Source organism: Mytilus californianus, unplaced genomic scaffold, assembly GCF_021869535.1.
Source record: "Mytilus californianus isolate M0D057914Y unplaced genomic scaffold, xbMytCali1.0.p SCAF_3, whole genome shotgun sequence".
NCBI lineage: Eukaryota > Metazoa > Mollusca > Bivalvia > Mytilida > Mytilidae > Mytilus > Mytilus californianus.
This window is the reverse complement of record NW_026262679.1, coordinates 13,600,746-13,620,225: the sequence shown is the minus strand read 5'-3', so window position 1 is coordinate 13,620,225 and position 19,480 is coordinate 13,600,746. Positions and strand designations below refer to the sequence as shown.

At 33.2% G+C, this 19,480-nt stretch overlaps 1 protein-coding gene across 5 annotated transcripts in view; it reads left to right on the top strand.

Moving 5' to 3' along the window:
• The first annotated feature begins 5,765 nt into the window (after positions 1-5,765).
• Positions 5,766-19,480, top strand: part of LOC127732977 (neuroplastin-like) — a 38,735-nt gene continuing 25,020 nt past the window's right edge. For all 5 annotated transcript variants that reach the window (XM_052242227.1, XM_052242228.1, XM_052242231.1 and 2 more), the window contains exon 1: positions 5,766-5,915. In XM_052242227.1, coding sequence (XP_052098187.1) covers positions 5,858-5,915 — 58 coding nt within the window. In that variant the 5' untranslated portion in view covers positions 5,766-5,857. The remainder of the gene's footprint in view (positions 5,916-19,480) is intronic.

Genomic DNA, 19,480 nt, shown 5'->3' with positions numbered 1-19,480 from the left:
ATAAACAATTGTTTTGTCAAACATCCGCAAAGCCTGCAAAAATAAATAAATGAAAAAAAAACAGTTACTCATGATAAAAACAAGACATATAATTATCACTCTTTTTTTCTTTCTTCAAAATAAACTCCATCCTTTCAAAATGTGTATAGATAATGAAAGGAAAAACAGCAAACCAACTCAGAATGTATGTAGATCCTGAGTAGTCAGAGGAAAACCAACATCATATTTAGGATGCAAGTTCTCTGAAAAGAGAAAAAATAAAAATTATAATAAACAATATATGAAGTAAATAAAAACACAATTATCATGATTATAACACATTATTATACAAATTATACACTCTGATGCTTAACAATATTGATAATTTTTTTTCTGAAAAGTTCTGTACCAGCAAAATTTAAATGAAGTCCGTCTCTCGGAGCAAATAAGGAAGAATCCGGAATATTGTCTAGGAAGAATAGAAGTAAATATCAACTTAGCAAATGTCTTTTTCTTTAATTTGTGAATTAAATCTCCAAAATATGACATAATAGTATCTATGGATTGAGCTGAAGAAATATTATTAGTACCAAAATGTACAATAACAAAATCTTCTGAAATTAAATCTACTTTCCCAGATGAAATCAATTCAGTAAGACGAACAATGGTGGCAACAAGAAAGGCCTGAGTTGTACACCCATCTATTCCACTAACATTTTTAGGTATAGACGCCGAAACAATGGTCGCCCTTTTTTCTAAGAAAATCCCTGTAAAATTTATAACAAAACATCAGTGATATGTGCCGTCATCTTTTTTGCTACTGAAATCTTATCGTCTAATGAAAATTTTAAATATCTCTTGTAAGCATTGCCTTTCTAATCCCCGTATAATTGAATTAATTCAGTAGGTATTCAGCTGCAAAAGCCCAACTAGCACCCCCTCGCCTAAATCTGTGCGTAGAATATGAAGACGCATCTAAACCAATCTCGGTAATTAACTGTTTCAATATTATCTGAAATTGTCTATCAGTAACAGGAACACATAATTTATTCTTAATAAAACAATAAGCTGGACTCTTATCAGAAGTGCAAACTGAAGACTTCATATTCAAAAATGCTTGAACGGGACACAATGGAGAATCTGGTATTGAGACTAGAGGTATTAATAATTCTCTCTCACCAAACTGAATGGTTTTTTTGACGTAATATCAAATTCAAAAGTAAAGATGAAACTTTGCAATAGTATAAATAAACAATTTACAACAAAGGAAATGTATTATATCTAATAAAAAGAGCGAAATCATCTAGTGAGTAGATTGCAATGCAAGAGCATATACTAACAAAATTCTAGTTTGAACCAGTGTCATCACTGAAGTGTAAAAATATAAGTTTCACTGCTTTGCTAATTAAATAATTTAAATCTTAAATTAAACCCACGAATGTAACATTTCATTTTGATGTGAAGGTTAATTTTTGAATGACGCGCGATTGTTGTTAGACAATCAAACTAACGGATTCTCGTGAAACATACATGTAATGTAATTATAGAAACTTAAAGACAGGAACGTCTCCGTCCAAAAATAAAAGGAAAATAAACTATATGGAACGAAAATCGCCACTTTTGTCGTAAATTTAAATGGCGATTTTTACTCTAGAATTTGAATAATCAAAATAAAGAAAAAGGACAACTATTAATGTTGATATAAGTTTATTTTTAAATGAGTCTGATGGATAAATGTATGCGGTGTATTGAGTGAATTATTTATTCATGTATATTCATCATTTTGTCACAGTTGACTTTTCAACTCTGTAAGGTATTTGTACACATATAATTATGTAGATGTATAAGTAAGTGAACTTGATATTAACTGTTTTTGTATTATAGATACACCTTGAGTGCGTTAGCCCGATTGGGTGTGTATAATTTACACCAAGATATTTTTGTCAATGCAGAATGATAGTTTTCCTAAATTTAGGAGGGGCTTTCAGCAATTTGATGTTATTTAAAAGCATGATAAATTCAGCCTAGGGCATCCAATTTCATTTAACGACAACTTGGTTTAAATACCATACAAATACAAATACAAATATTAAGTAAAGGTTAGACAATACTTGGTCATGTTTTATGAAGATTTAAAGCCCAAGGCGTAGCCGAGGGCTTTAAATCTTCATAAAACATGACCAAGTATTGTCTGACCAATTTAGAACATATTCACACTTTCGAGTGACCTTACAAAATTATCCTTTCCCATTGTAATATTCAAAACTAAATAAGAATTCACTTTTTATAATGAAATGAGTATATAACATAGGTAAGTAATGACCATTACAATGGATGGAATGAAATAGCACTGACATAGTTTGTGAGGACAAAAAGGATAAATCGTTCAAACATTTGAGTTTTTCTTCTGCTTCAGGTAAAAATTTAATACTTATATACCTTAAATTTCTTGATTTTATTGAGCACACAATGTTATATCAATCCGATTTATGAAATTTGATTATTTTTTGATAATTATAAAACTTACTCTATAAATATTTGAATTACGACCATTCAACATCAGATGCTTACTTTTTATTAATGAATGTACATGTATTGTTGGTTTTTTTCTCATAAAAATCCTTTGCTTTATATATCAGCAGTCTGACATTGTTTTCTTGAAAAAAATAATCGACTCCAATGTCTGGTATAAAAATTGTATAAAAGATAATTTTACCTACATCTTTGCCCCCATTATATTTTTTGTTTGTTATATATATGCACCATTAATATAAAGATTTGCAATGTTCAAAATGTTTTTTAAAATTCTTTTCTCTTTCATCTTTAATCAGTAGGCTATTTTCCCAAGGAAAATGCCTCAGGGGATTGTATACTTCGTTAGTGAAGTTATTAAGAGTTCACTTTCATAATTAATCTACAATGAAAAGTCATTCATGTATAGCATTTTATAGTGCATGGAAAGCCATGTACTATGGAAATTAGAAGGGAAAAAACTGACTTTTCATTGGACGAGAAGGGGTGAGTATGTTCTAACTAATCACAGTGCCCGTATTAGGGCAGAATAATGACAGTTTACATGATTATGACTACAAGACAAAACATACAATACTAAACATGATTTCAATATTTAAGTTGATCAAAACATTCATTATATATAAATTTATTAAAGAAAAGAACTGCATAAAATATATATACTGGTGAATAAAAACATAAAATTCAGCAATATGGAATCCACTTGGAAACATGTTTTGTGTCGATGATATTCCAATGTCTATCTTGTATTCCGAAAAATATAGCTTACGCATTCAATTTTCATGCACTACATCGTCAAAGGCGGAATTTGCTTCTACCAAAACAATAATAAGGAGTTCAAAGTGTCCGAGATCTAATGCTTCTCTGTTTATTTCCTCTAATGGTTAAAAGGAGATGTAAATAAATAGTATACAAGATGGCGTGAGGGGTTGATGATCAAGCTACATAAGTTTGGTATAAAGGGAAAAAACTGGTTGTGGATCAACAGTTTCCTCACGAATAGAACAGCCAGATGTATGCTAAATAACTTCTTGGGAAAACAGTTTGATACAAAAATAGGCTTGCCCCAAGGGTCAGTACTATCGCCAACCCTTTTTAACATCTTCATAGCTGACATTATGGACAACACCAAAGGGGAAAATTGCAAGTTTGCAGATGATGGAACAATATGGCATAAGGGGAAAGACATAAGCAAGCTAAAAGAAAATACTGCAGAGGATGTCAAAACAGTACTAAAGTGGACACAAAAATGGAGAATTAATGTAAACCTGGAAAAATGTGAAGTCTGTCTATTCTCAAAAGACAACACAGATGCAGAGCAAAAAACATTAATCGTAAACTCCTTCAAATTTAAATACAGTCCAACACCCAAACTACTCGGTGTAACTCTGGATGAGAAATTAAAATTTGACACCCACATCAACCTAATGCAGAAAAGAGCAAACAATGCAATATATGTAATAAGAGATATAAAGGGCATGCATGGGGAAAATATCAAGAGCAAAACTACTCCAAATTTACAACAGCATGGTAAGATCTATTATGGAGTATGCATGCCAAGTCTGGCAAATAACATCTGCAGACAATATGAAAAAACTAGAAGCAGTACAAAGAAAAGGCCTGTCATTATGCCTTGGACTACCAGGAACATCAGGTAGAGAGGCAATGGAAGTCGAAGCCAATATGCAACCTATCGACCTAAAAATCGAGGAAACATCAGTGCGTGAATTGGCTAAAATTCAATCTAAGAACATAGTAGAACCAATTAAACAACAACTGGAACAGTTACTGTATCTTACCAACAACGATACTTATGAACATCAAGAGTCACCTTTTGGTAAAGCTGGAAACCAATCTGCAGACATGTTCAAAGCCACAAAGGTAGATATTAAACTCATTGAACCAGAATTTACATACAAAGCTGGCGCAGATTTTATGCTGATGAGAGCACCAAGCTACTGGAGTCGACTTGGTAGTTCAAAGAACAGAACTGCAGAACAAACTGTTGAAAGTAAAGAGGTTGTAAAGAACCTACTAGGAGACAGTACCGACTCAACTATAGTGGCATTCACTGACGGCTCTTGTCAGGGTAATCCAGGACCATGTAGGGGGCTGTAGTATATTCCAGAAATAGCCATGGCGTAAGCTTAAAAAGGCCAGTAGCTAACAGAGGATCAATACTACTTGCCGAACTTGTAGCTATCCTTATGGTTCTGGAGCACTGTATTACGTCAATTAAGGACCAGTGTTCTGAGGTCAAAATATTATCAGATAGCCAGACTGCTGTAGGCATCTTGACTTTGCACTGGAAATCTTCAAACTACATAGATACCATAACAGACATTAAAGAAAGTATGGGGGCACTCTTGAGACAAGGCATACTAACAACCCTATCTTGGATCCCAGGCCATGCTAATATAGCCGGGAACGAGATAGCGGACCAGTTGGCGAAAGATGCTGCAAAGGAGGCCTCGTCACTAAATGAACAATATAATGTCGTAACTATGTCGGATGTCAGAAGTGCAGTCAAGATGTCTACAAAACTGAAATGGCAAAGCAGATGGACAATTGGTGAAACAGGAAGACACCTATATGATCTGGTACCTATTGTTGGAAAAATAGTTCAACTAGACCTCCCTAACACTCAAATTGGAAGAATACTATCGGAATTAAGAACAGGCTACAGCAGACTAAACAAATACAGAAACCAATTAGGTCAATCCCTCACGCCATATTGTGAATGCGGAGAAGAAGAAACAACAGAACACTATTTGATATACTGTCCTAGATACCACCAAGAAAGAGAGGACTTAAAAAGACAACTGGAAATAGTTAACATTCCACTGGACATTCAATCACTACTTTCACTATCAAAGAGAGAAACATATGAAAAAACTGCACAAATTATAGGGGAATATATATCTGAATCAGGGCGTTTTCAAGACCTAGCAAGTCCTGATACTAGTACCCGATCCTGCGCCTAAACTAACTTTTCAAAGTACTACATAAGAAATTACCAGGAGAAATGGTGCACCGTATGAGGAACATTCTGTACAAGAGAGACAAGTCGTGTCAATTTTTGACCTTAGGATCAGGAGGATCAGGGTGTAATGAATGAAGCATTTAAGATCATTTAAAGGTGCAGAGTTCTGTTTGAAACCACCAATATTTAAAAAAGGAAACAATAATATTTAGTATCTATTAGCGGGAGAAGAAACGTAACTCTTCTCTACCATCTAATGTACGCATGTGTGAAATTAATGACCACATGATCAGAGGTCAAGGGCGTACATCAAACCTGGATTAAGCCAGAAACTTGATAACAAAACAATATTCATTTTCCAACATGGACAGTAGTTTAACTGCGTTGTGTATGCTATTATTAATAGGGACGGTGGTTTCTGGTAAGTAGGTGTTTCCATATGAACACAGAAAAGACTTAAATGATGTAAAATTATCGGTAAATGTCGACATATTCGTCCCTTGTCTCGTTCTGTCGATCAGCTGATTCGTCCATGACTGAATAATTTATCCGCATTATTGCTTTAAAATTTAAAGTTACTGTTGATACGTGTCTTTTGATAAACCCACGAATACGAATCCAAATAATTTTACATTTTAATCTTAATGGCTGATATTCATTCATCCAGCTGCCGTACAGGAAAATAAAAGGATAGTACCAGCGGGATTTGAACCAGCAATCTCGAGATCTAAATCGAGCGGTCTTACCAGTTAAGAAGATCGTCCTTAACTCAACCAGTTAGACTCCCTTTATATCTCCAAATACAACATACTCCACTGTTAGATTTTTTCTGTGTTACATACCATCCATCCGAGCAGCTCTGTACATCCTCTGATTCTTTCACAAACCATCTGGCTAGATTCTTGCTCGTCATCATCACCAGTTATCTCCATGACCTGTCTTATAATGGCTCACCACCATCGTTGAAATATCTTCTGCCATCGTCAAATGGTCCACGTCATCGTTAAATTATCTTCCGCAGTCGTCCCAATTTTGTTTTTGTTTCGCTAGCCGCCACCATTTTTGTTCGCAATTATTATCAAGTGAATTTAATTGTATTATAATCCAAATGGTCCTCCTGATTACAGTTTTAAAGCCCTGAGGGATATTCGCCTAAAGATCACTAATCACTTGTACAGGTACGTAGATCGACACACCTGACAGTAGAACACTTTATCAAGATACAATGTAGATGAGTGATTGCAATATTTAATTACGTTTCAGCAAATGCTAATGAAAATTTAGATTAAAAAATAAATTTTAAATCCAGTTATCAAAGAAAAAAATTTAACAAGTGGAACACATGCTTTTATATTGACTTACGCAATCAATATTAACTGCAACTTAATAATCTGAAGAAATTTGGTATCATAATTCCAATTTCGTTTCTTAGATAACAAATTAATACATCAGGTTTACATTCAGAATCGTAAGATGCATGTTGCATAGTCTATTACTATGAAATTTGCAGTTTAAAGTCATTAAAACCATTTAAATTCTTAACGTTTGCCCTCCAAATTTTTCTTCAACGTTTTACAAAATGGGTACGAAACTTCTTGTTGTTGATGCTGCAAATCGTTGATACCGGTTCATGACTTCTGTATTTGACAGTGAAAAAAAGAGTTGTCTCATTGGCACTCATACCACATCTTCTTATACAATGTATCTATATACCTCATGACCATATCTATAGACGAGATTCCAATTTCCGTTTATTAATGAAATGTCATGTTTGACCTGTCAAAGGATGTTGTGACATACATATATGTCAAAGATATTTGCTTTCTGATGTCAAATTTTCCTGGGAAAATTTTCTTATTGGAAGATCATGTACATGTATTTAACTGCTTGGTACTCACAGACAGTGAGGTCAGAAGGCCAGTAGGAGTTGCTTGCAGCACCATTAGAATAAAAATACATGGATAGTTCTAGTAGGATTTGAAATTGCAACCTCAGGATTTAAAGGCAGCACTCTAACCGACTGAGCTAAAAAAGATCTTCCCTAACTCAACCAGATAGTCTCTTTATATCTCCAATTATACAGCATATAAAGCTCATCCTCCAACAGGGTTACAGTTCCTTTCAATTAATCCCAATGAAGCAGCTCAGAAGTCATTCGCTCCTGGCACAACTAAATGCTTTTAATCATTCAAAACTGAATAGACATAAAGTAATTTTATGTTATAAATGTATAACCAGAGATCTTTATGACCAGACATATATGCACACTAGTACTGTAGTGAGTGTATACATGTACATGAAATTTGACTGAGTGTGCATATGACACAAAATTGTATGATATTGACCTGTAACACTTTAGTTCTTCACTGCAGACATTCAAAAAAATGTGGAAATGAAAATAAGTAAAAGAATTTTAAAGCACTGTTCCCATAACTTACGATTTAATTTTAATTTTTTATGCCCCTGCCGTAGTGAAGGGGGCATTAAGTTTTACCCTTGTCTATACGTACATCCGTCCATCAGTATGTACGTCAAAGGTTGGTTTCCATTCTCTAACTTTAGTTTGCCTCAACCAAATGTTATGAAACTTATACACTATGCTTATTACCACAAAATACAGATCAAGTTCGAATTTTGGTGGTGTCACCTTAAACGTTCTAGATTTATGCCCCTTTACAAATGGAAAAATTGCTGAATTTTTCGTTTTCCGTTCTCTAACTTTAGTTTTCCTTAACCAAATGTTATGAAACTTATAAAATGCTTATTACCACAAAATACAGATCAAGTTTGAATTTTGGTGGTGTCTCTTTAACCGTTCTAGAGTTATGCCCCTTTACAATGGAAAAATTTCTGAATTTTTAGTTTCCCTTCTCTTACACTTAAGTTAGCCTCAACCAAATGTTATGAAACTTATACACAACAGTTAGGCCATGAAAAAGAATAGGTTGGTTTACCCTAACCCGACCGACCCATAAAAAAGCACCCGAGTCAAAATCTTTTTTTATTCAAAATTCATAATGTTTTTATTTTGCGGTTTTTTTTCGTATCCGTATCAGTCTTGAGTTTGTTGCATAGAATAACCTGATCCGTTCTGACATCACAGGACAATTTGTGTTATGTATAAAAGCCTTCAATTGATACAGATGAAAAACAACATGTTACCGTCTCGTTTGGATTAAAATCATAACCTGCAATTTCCAACAAAATCTATCGTTTTGAAAACACAAAAAACATGGAAAACGGTGTGTGATGACTTCATGCTGCAGAAAACTGATGTAATTTATGTGACTGTCTCTGATCGATCGGGACACTCATTTCAGCCCGATTTTGCTGAACCAATCCAAGTGTTCAGGAATTTGATTCGCCATTAAAATTTGCTGCATTGGTTGTAAATAGATACAGTTTAAAATCAGTTATGGCATGATACGGGTTATGTTCTTCTCATATATTTTATGATAGTATGATAGTTTTTGATACTAAACCCCTTACAGGAGGGATTGTACTTGATTTTCATATGATGTAGACATACTCTTTTAATCAGTTTAATTGAGGCCTGGAGCTGGCATGTCAGTAACTGCTAGTAGTCCTTTGTTTGTTAATTTGGTTACCTATTCAGACATTGGACTCAGACTTTTTTTTAACTGAGTTTTACTGTACATATTGCTGTGTGTTTGTTTTTTCTACATTGGCAAAAGGTCTTGTATGTTTTTTTAATTTTAGTTCATTTATATGTTTTAGAGTTAAGTATGATGTTCATTTTCACTGAACTAGTACACAATTTTATTTTGGGGCCAGCTGAGGACCACCTCTGGGTGCAGGATTTTGGGGCCAGCTGAGGACCACCTCTGGGTGCAGGATTTTGGGGCCAGCTGAGGACCACCTCTGGGTGCGGGATTTTGTCGCTGCGTTGAAGACCCATTGGTGGCCTTTGGCTGTTGTCTGCTCTTTGGTCAGGTTGTTGTCTCTTTGACATATTCCCCATTTCCATTCTCAATTTTACGCATATATGTGTCTGACAATTTATACAAAACTCTATAATAGTCTTAAGCTTTCATTGTAAAAGTTGTTTACAAGCATGACAAGGTAAAATAATTATGACCCTTATTTTTCTCTTAAACTGTTAAGTATAAAAAAAAAATATTTCCCTACCTACCTACCCACACCTGAGACTGTTGGGTAAGGTTTGGGCAAACAGAAATATTTTTATGTCTGGCCTTATTACCACAAAACTCAGATCAAGTACAAATTTGGGTAGTGTCACTTTTACCTTTCTTCGGTTATGTCTGTTTATAACTTTATATGATATGCAAGCGGGGGCATCATCTGTGTCCCATGGACACATTCCCCATTTTTAGCTCACCTGACCTGAAAGGTCAAGTGAGCTTTTCTCATCACTTTGCGTTCGTCATCCGTAAACTTTTACAAAAATCTTCTCCTCTGAAACTACTGGGTCAAATTTAATCAAACTTGGTCACAATCATCATTGGGGTATCTAGTTTAAAAAATGTGTCCGGTGATCCGGTCAACCAACCAAGATGGCCGCCATGGCTAAAAATAGAACATAGGGGTAAAATGTAGATTTTGGCTTATATCTCTGAAACCAAAGCCTTTAGAGCAAATCTGACAAGGGGTAAAATTGTTCATTAGGTCAAGATCTAGCTGCCCTGAAATTTTCAGATGAATCGGACAAACCGTTGTTGGGTTGCTGCCCCTGAATTGGTAATTTTAAGGAAATTTTGCCGTTTTTGGTTTTTATCTTGAATATTATTATAGATAGAGATAAACTGTAAACAGCAATAATGTTCAGCAAAGTAAGATCTACAAATAAGTCAACGTGACCAAAATGGTCATTTGACCCCTTAAGGAGTTATTGCCCTTTATAGTCAATTTTTAACCATTTTTTCGTAAATTTTTGTAATCTTTTACAAAAATCTTCTCCTCTGAAACTACTTGGCAAAATTTAACCAAACTTGGCCACAATCATCGTTGGGGTATCTAGTTTAAAAATTGTGTCCGATGACCCCGCCCGATACAAGATGGCCGACATGGCTAAAAAATAGTACATAGGGTAAAATGCAGTTTTTGGCTCATATCTCTGAAACCAAAGCATTTAGAGCAAATCTGACGAGGATAAAATTGTTCATTAGGTCAAGATCTATCTGCCCTGAAATTTTCAGACCAATCAGGCAACACGTTGTTGGGTTGCTGCCCCTGAATTGGTAATTTTAAGAAAATTTTGCAGCTTTTGGTTATTATCTTGAATATTATTATAGATGGAGATAAACTGTAAACGGCAATAATGTACAGCAAAGTAAGATCTACAAATAAGTCAACATGATCAAAATTTTCAATTGTCCCCTTAAGGAGTTATTGCCCTTTATAGTCATTTTTTTACAATTTTCATGAATTTTGTAAATTTTTGTAAATTTTTACATAATATTTTCCACTGTAACTACTGGGCCAAGTTCATTATAGATAGAGATAATAGTAAGGAGCAAGAATGTTCAGTAAAGTAAGATCTACAAACACATCACCATCACCGAAACACAATTTTGTCATGAATCCATCTGTGTCCTTTGTTTGATATGCACATAGACCAAGGTGAGCGACACAGGCTCTTTAGAGCCTCTAGTTTTTTTTTAATAAAGGACCAATTGCGTAGATTTTGTGCTACATGTATGTACAAACATGTCCTTTTCATACTGATACATGTATACATGTATGTAAAAAATGTATGTCCTGTTTGTTTTGTATCTGAATTAGTCTGTACAAGATGGGACCAGTTATAGATAATGTATTAGTCCCAGGTTTAAGTCAGGTTATAAAGATTTTTTACTCTACTCATTGACAAAACATGGAGAAGTTTCACCTATAAATGACTTTTATGTACATTACTTATACTAACATGTTCTTGTTTCGTTATATTAACTTTTGATGAATTAAATGTCTTTGGCTTTCACACTTTTGATCTAAAGAAATCATATGTCACTGATAGATTGCAAATAAAAACATTTTCGGTTTAATATGACGTACAGGGAAGTGGTTTGACATCCTTGAATTTTATTCTGTGAAATTAATGATATAATGTCATTATCTTTGTGGCTTAGCCAGTGAGGTTAGAATAAAATTCTTCATTACAACTGCATCCTGTACTATTTCACCTGTTTTGAATAAATTTATTTTTAGGGAAATTCCTCTCTTTGTTCACTGTTGACAACTTCACTGTATTGATATTAAAACTTTTTTCATGCCCCCGCTGTTAGGAGGAGGCATTAAGTTTTACCCTTGTCTGCTGTACATCCGTATGTACGTCCCAAAATTGGTTTCCGTTCTCTAACTTTAGTTTGCCTCACTTTTACCATTCTAGAGTTATGCCCCTTTACAAAATGGAAAAATTGCTGAATTTTTCGTTTCCGTTCTCTAACTTTAGTTTGCCTCAACCAAATGTTATGAAACTTATACACAATGCTTATGACCACAAAACATAGATCAAGTTTGAATTTGGGTAGCATCACTTTTACCATTCTAGATTTATGCCCCTTTACCAATTGAAAAAAATTGCTGAATTTTTCGTTTCTGTTCTCTATCTTTAGTTTGCCTGAAACAAATGTGATGAAACTTATATGCAATGCTTATTACCACAAAACATAGATCATGTATGAATTTTGGTGGCCTCACTTTTACTGTTCTAGAATTATGCCCCTTTACAATTGGAAAAATTGCAGAATTTTTTGTTTTTGTTCTCTTACTTAAGTTTGCCTCAACCAAATGTTATGAAGCTTATACACAATGCTTATTACCACAAAACACAGATGAAGAACAGATTTGGGTAGTGTCACTTTTACCATTGTTGAGTTATGTCTCTTTATAATCTTATATGCAAGAAGGGGCATCATCTGTGTCCTATTGACACAGTCCCCATTTATTTTCTCTTATATATATATGATGGTGATTTATATGAATTTCCCACTTTCTCCATATTGCTATCACGTCGTCGTCCTCGTCTGAAGACATTTGGTTTCCAGACAATAACTTTAGTTAAAGTGTATGGATCTCTATGAAATTTAACCAAAAGGTTCAATACCACAAAAGGAAGGTTTGGTTTGTTTTTGGGGGTGATGGTCTCAACCTTTTAGGAATTAGGGGCCAAAAAGGGGCCCAAAACAAGTATTTTTCAAGTTTCAGGACAATAACTTGTGTATAAGTATTTTGATTGCTCTGAAAATGTACCACAAGATTCAATATCACACTTAGAAAGTTGGGATTTATATTGGGGGTAATTGCTCAAACAGTTCAGGAATAAGGGGCCAAAAAGGGTCTAAAACAAGCATTTTTTTAGTTTTCAGACTATAGCTTGTGTTTAAGTGTATGGATGTCTCTTAAATTGTACCACATTTTACAAAAAGAAAATTTCTTCAAATATTATTTTTTTTTGGAGGGGGGTGGGGGTAGCGGGGGTAACATATTTTTTTTTGGGGGGGGGGGGAGGGGGCAATTTTTTTCCCTCAAGATTTAAGAAATTAAAAAGAAAATTTAATATATATTTCCTCAAGAGTTAAGAAATTGTCAATTTTCCAAAGAAAAATTGGGGGGTCACAATTTATTTTGCTAATTCTTTGTATATACGTGTACATGTAGTCTGAAAACAGATTTACTAAGTATTGCACAAGAAGTCTTCAATTGAATATAAATTCAAATCATATAACCAATTTCAAGTTCTTTGACTACATTTATTCTGTGTCAGAAACCTATAATGTGTCAAATATTTAATTACAATCCAAATTCAGACCTGTATCAAGCTTGAATATTGTGTCCAATTTTGCCCCAACTGTTCAGGGTTGGACCTCTGCGGTCGTATCCACCTGCGCTCTGCGAAGCAGTTTATTTTAAATTCAATTTTAAAAGCAATTAAAAGAGAGGTGAAAGATACCAAAGGGATATGCAAACTCATAAGTCAATAACAAACTGACAATGCCATGGCACAAGATGAAAAACGATGAAAAGACAAACAACAGTACTGTGGATTCATTTATTTTCGTTGGTATCAATTTTCGTGGATCAAGGAAAACTTGCATTTTCGTGGATATTTGATTTCGTGGTTTTACCAAACTCTGCATAAAGCCTATGAAAAATTTGTAATTCGTTGAACATTTTAATTCGTGGTTCACTAGTACCAACGAAACCCATGAAAATTGGTATCCAACGAATAATGAATCCACAGTACATGAAACATGACATTAAAATCTAAAGACTAAGCAACACCCCACTGAAAAACGGAATGTATATTAGTTATATATACTATAATTATTTTGTATCAGAAAATTATACATGTATCTTTCAATTCTAATGCATATTGCATATTTTATTTCATAATTTTGTTATAAGCAGGGCTCACACTACTTCAGAATCAAAGGGGGAAGTGACTTCTCTTTTTGAAACTGAGTTGTTTAATTTTATCATATCTAGTTGCACATCATATTAGTCCTCTTGTCAGAAAAAAACAAATAAATAAAAAAAATTTTTTTTTATATCAAAAACAAAAAGGAGAAGAAAGTTGTTATATCAATTAAAATTCAATTAAAAACTACTCTGTTATCATGTTTCTGAAATTAAGTATTTCTCATTAAAAAGATATATAAATTTAACAGTTTTATTAAACACAGTTAAGCTTGGACATAATATAATTATATTAGTGTAATAGTCCCAGAGTTGAGCTTTAATTTATAAATTGAAACAATGCATATACATGGAAATATATACATTAATCAAGTAGATCTAACCAAAAGTATGTTAATGCTTGTGGAATGCGTAATTTTTATACGACCGCATATATTGGTATGACGTTGGCGTCTATGTCATTGTCGTCCGGCATCGTCGTCGTCCGAAGACACATTGGTTTTCGCACTGTAACTTTAGTTTAAGTGAATGGATCTCTATGAAATTTTACCATAAGGTTCAATACCACAAAAGGAAGGTTGGGATTGATTTTGGGGGTTATGGTACCAACAGTTAAGGAATTAGGGGCCAAAAATAAGCATTTTTGTAACTTCCAGACATAACTTGTGTGTAAGTGTATGGATCTCTCTGACATTGTACCACAAGGTTCCATATCACAAAGGGAATGCTGGGATTGATTTTGGGGGTAATTGCCTCAAAATTTTAGGAATAATGGGCCAAAAAAGGGGAAAAAAACAAGCATTTTTTCTAGTTTCATGACAATAACTTGTATGTAAGTGTATGGATCTTTCTGAAATTGTACTACAAGGTTCCATGTCACAAAGGGAAAGCTGGGTTTGAGTTTGGGGGTAATTGCCCTAAACATTTAGGAATTTGGGGCCAAAAAACAAGCATTTTTCTAGTTTCCAGACAATAACTTGTGTTCAAGTGTATGGATCTCTCTGAAATTGTACTGCAAGGTACCATACCACAAAGGGAAGGCTGGGATTGAGTTTGGGGGTGATGAATCATAAGGGGGTTAAAAAAATTGGGGGTGGGGATTTTTTTTTCCTTTTTTTCCTTTTTTTCCTTTTTTTTTTCTTTAAAATTTTCCATTTTAAATTGATTATTTCTGATTTATATATAAAAGCAAATAATAATGATATGGTTTGAATAGGTAAATTAATAAAGAGCAGAGCATTTTATTCCTTTTGGGATCAATTGTCTCTGTCAGCTGTGCCATTCATGCGTCCGTAGTCATTATCGCAAAAATCTGGATTTCTGTCATAGCTGGTCCGTTTCCAATGAAATCTCGACTCAGGTAGCAATAAACAGTTAGGAAAAATTATTAAAATTTTCCCTCATAAATTTTACTATCCCCTTTTCATTGCCTTCTTGCAATATTAAGTTGACTGTTTGTGTCATATATGTGCATATGTATGAATTCAGAATCTTCCATAGATTTCATATCCAGTATATAAAATGGTAAAATATAATTTCTTTTTGGTGTATCCATGGCAACAATCTGCATTTTTTTGTTATAAAATATAGCAAAAAGGGGGGAAAAGATGTCACATATTTCCCCAAAATTTGGCCAAAAGTAGAATTTCAATCACTTCAAGTAATACCTTTTCTGAAACTGTTTACATATATCTTTCAATAAATCCAATGAAAATCATATGTCTTTCGTCTCATTTTTTTGTAAAATTGCGTCAAAAACTTCGTGTAGAAAAAATGTGTTTGTAAACATTACATTAATTTCTGGACCGATGACCGGTCTAGCTATGAAAATATGGAGAGTCAAACAGAAAATAGCCCATTAAACATGTAAAAAATAATCTTGATGTTCTTATAAACCACCTTTGAAGGCTAAATTAGAACTCAGCTGTCTAAAATGAATTTTATTACACAATAACTTTCATATTTGAAAATTCCACCGGGGCCAAAATGCGAAACCAAACTCCTAACTGTGTATTGCTACCTTAATAGTAAATATTTTTTTCAAATTCTCCCTTTTAGCTAATTTTCTGTGTTCTGCTAGCTGAAACGAGTAAAATGGCCTTTTATTTTTGAAAATTGGTTGGGTAATGAATATTTTATGAAGGTTAGCAGTTGACACTGAAACGCGACAAAAACTGATTTAAAGAAAGGTGCCAAGTCAAAGTGTAAAATCTTGTTTCTACCTCAATTTTTGGCAAAATCTTAAAAACTACACCTCTTTTGTCAGTTTTTTAATGTTAAAAATCTTTATTAGACCTCTGATGATGCAAAATTGTACAAAATTTAACAATTTCAAGCATGAAAATGTTAATCTTTATGTTTAATGTGTACCAAAGACTTGATTAAAAAACTTGGTAATGGGGAATCAATTTCTTACAGCTGAATCAACTATACATTTAATATATGTCAAAATGTAACATGAAATCTTGATAAAAATAATAATTTGATATATTCGCAAGAAAAAATACAAATCATTCAATACTTAGGCTACTACATACTGCGCAATCCTTCAGAAGCAAGGGTTAAGCAAATCATGCAAATAGAGAACAATTATAAGTCTTGTGTCAAAATGTCTAATTTTGGTTGCTAAGGACTGTAAACAATAAAATTGACATGCATTGTCATTCTTAAACACTTAATCCCCTCAGAAGTTGATTTAGAATCTAAATATCAATAGATTTGTGGTATGAAAAGTCTTAAATTATACAATTCTTAGCTTGGTAAGTATGCCATTTTATGGTAGCAATAAACAGTTAGGAAAAATTATTAAAATTTTCCCTCATAAATTTTACTATCCCCTTTTCATTGCCTTCTTGCAATATTAAGTTGACTGTTTGTGTCATATATGTGCATATGTATGTAATCAGAATCTTTCATAGATTTCATATCCAGTATAAATGTATAAAATGGTAAAATATAATTTCTTTTTGGTGTATCCATGGCAACAATCTGCATTTTTTTGTTATAAAATATAGCAAAAAGGGGGGAAAAGATGTCACATATTTCCCCAAAATTTGGCCAAAAGTAGAATTTCAATCACTTCAAGTACATGTAATACCTTTTCTGAAACTGTTTACATATATCTTTCAATAAATCCAATGAAAATCATATGTCTTTCGTCTCATTTTTTTGTAAAATTGCGTCAAAAACTTCGTGTAGAAAAAATGTGTTTGTAAACATTACATTAATTTCTGGACCGATGACCGGTCTAGCTATGAAAATATGGAGAGTCAAACAAAAAATAGCCCATTAAACATGTAAAATATAATCTTGATGTTCTTATAAACCACCTTTGAAGGCTAAATTAGAACTCAGCTGTCTAAAATGAATTTTATTACACAATAACTTTCATATTTGAAAAATCCACCGGGGCCAAAATGCGAAACCAAACTCCTAACTGTGTATTGCTACCTCAGATCCGTAGTTGTACAATAATTTGCCCAATAATTTCAATGGAGGACGAAGAAAATTTACAAAAATAAACGATGTTTGACACGCTATTTGGAAGGGAATATGACATATTTAATGCAATACAAGAATAACAAATTTACTTCAGGCAAATTTTATCCCGTTCTAATGAATTAACAAACTTATTTTGCCGAAAGTTAGAATGATTTGATGTACGCTCTCGAGTAACAAGTACCGGTAGTGATAAAAAATTTGTCTTTATGAAAATAACATGCAACCAACTTTAAAATCAATGCTTTAACCTCTTTTCTAAAGAAAATAAATGGTTTAAGTCTTTGAATTTCTTTACTTTTAAATGAAAAATTGCTGTTTCATCGACTTGGTAAATGTTGAATATTTCTGATGACGAAAGCGACTGAAAGCGAGTATCGTGACCAACAGGGCGACAAGATTTCACTTTTGACAGTCGGGCAAGGCGAAGTGACGGACGTGAAAGCATCTTTGTCGCCCCAGTCGCCTGCTAGCGTGAGCCCTAATAAGAACAAGTTAATGTACATAACGTTGGTGATACATAGATGAAATCAATTGACAACTTACAAATGTATTTAAGTGTCTTGCTCTTTGATCATGTTGATTGAGAGCCAATATAATTGAAATTGGAGATAAATGACCAATGTACATGTAATGATTTTTTTAGGTTTTTACTTGTGTTTGTTACAAACATTTGTATCACAGATTATGTCACCTCTCCCTAAAAATTAATTTTTGAACATATACAGGTGAACATAATCAACAGGTGTAAATTGTAATACAGATGCTGTTATAATCATATTGTCAATATAGACATTTCCAGGATATGTTTCAATTCACAAGGAACTTAGAGGTGTGGGATGAACAGTTGAGTGCATTTATCTTTACATTGTACCTATATGATGTGAATATACATGTATTTCAATTGGACAGCAACCCATCAACACAAACAAAACAAAAACACTTATTCAAACATAAAAGTATCTACATTTGAACAATTTTGACATTTTTGTCGAGCCTTCGACTTTTGTTGAAAAAGCGAGACATAGCGATCCTATATTCCGTCGGCTTCGACGGTGTCCACAAATATTCACTCTGTGGTTAAAGTTTTTGAAATTTTAATAACTTTCTTAAACTATCCTGGATTTCTACCAAACTTGGACAGAAGCTTGTTTATGATCATAAGATAGTATCCAGAAGTAAATTTTGTAAAAAAAAATCCCTGTTTTTTCGTATTTTACTTATAAATGGACTTAGTTTTTCTGCCAGGAAACATTACATTCACTCTGTGGTTAAAGTTTTTAAAATTTTAATAACTTTCTTAAACTACCCTGGATTTGTACCAAACATGGACAGAAGTTTGTTTATGATCAAAAGCTAGTATCTAGAAGGAAATTTTTATTAAAATTTTGTACTTGTTTATCCATATTTTACTTATAAATTAAATGGACTTAGTTTTTCTTCCAGTTAACATTACATACAGTCTGCAGTTAAATTTTTTAAAACATTTATTAGATTCATAAACTATCCTGGATTTTTACCAAACTTGGACAGAAGCTTCTTACAATAAAAAAATTGTATCGAGGGGAATATTTGTATTAAATATCATCTCATTGTCGAGCCTTCGACTTTTGTCGAAAAAGTGAGACATAGCGATCCTACATTCCGTCGGCGTCGTCGTCGTAGTCGTCGGTGGCATCCACAAATATTCACTCTGTGGTTAAAGTTTTTGAAATTTTAATAACTTTCTTAAACTATCCTGGATTTCTACCAAACTTGGAAAGAAGCTTGTTTATGATTAAAAGATAGTATCCAGAAGTAAATTTTGTAAAAAAAAAATTCCATTTTTTCCGTATTTTACTTATAAATGGACTTCTCGTTTTTCTGCCAGTTAACATTACATTCACTCTGTGGTTAAAGTTTTTAAAATTTTAGCAACTTTCTTAAACTATCCTGGATTTGTACCAAACTTGGACAGAAGCTTGTTTATGATTAAAAGCTAGTATCTAAAAGGAAATTTTGTTAAAATTTTGTTCAATTTTTTCCGTATTTTACTTATAAATGGACTTAGTTTTTCTTCCAGTTAACATTACATACAGTCTGCAGTTAAAG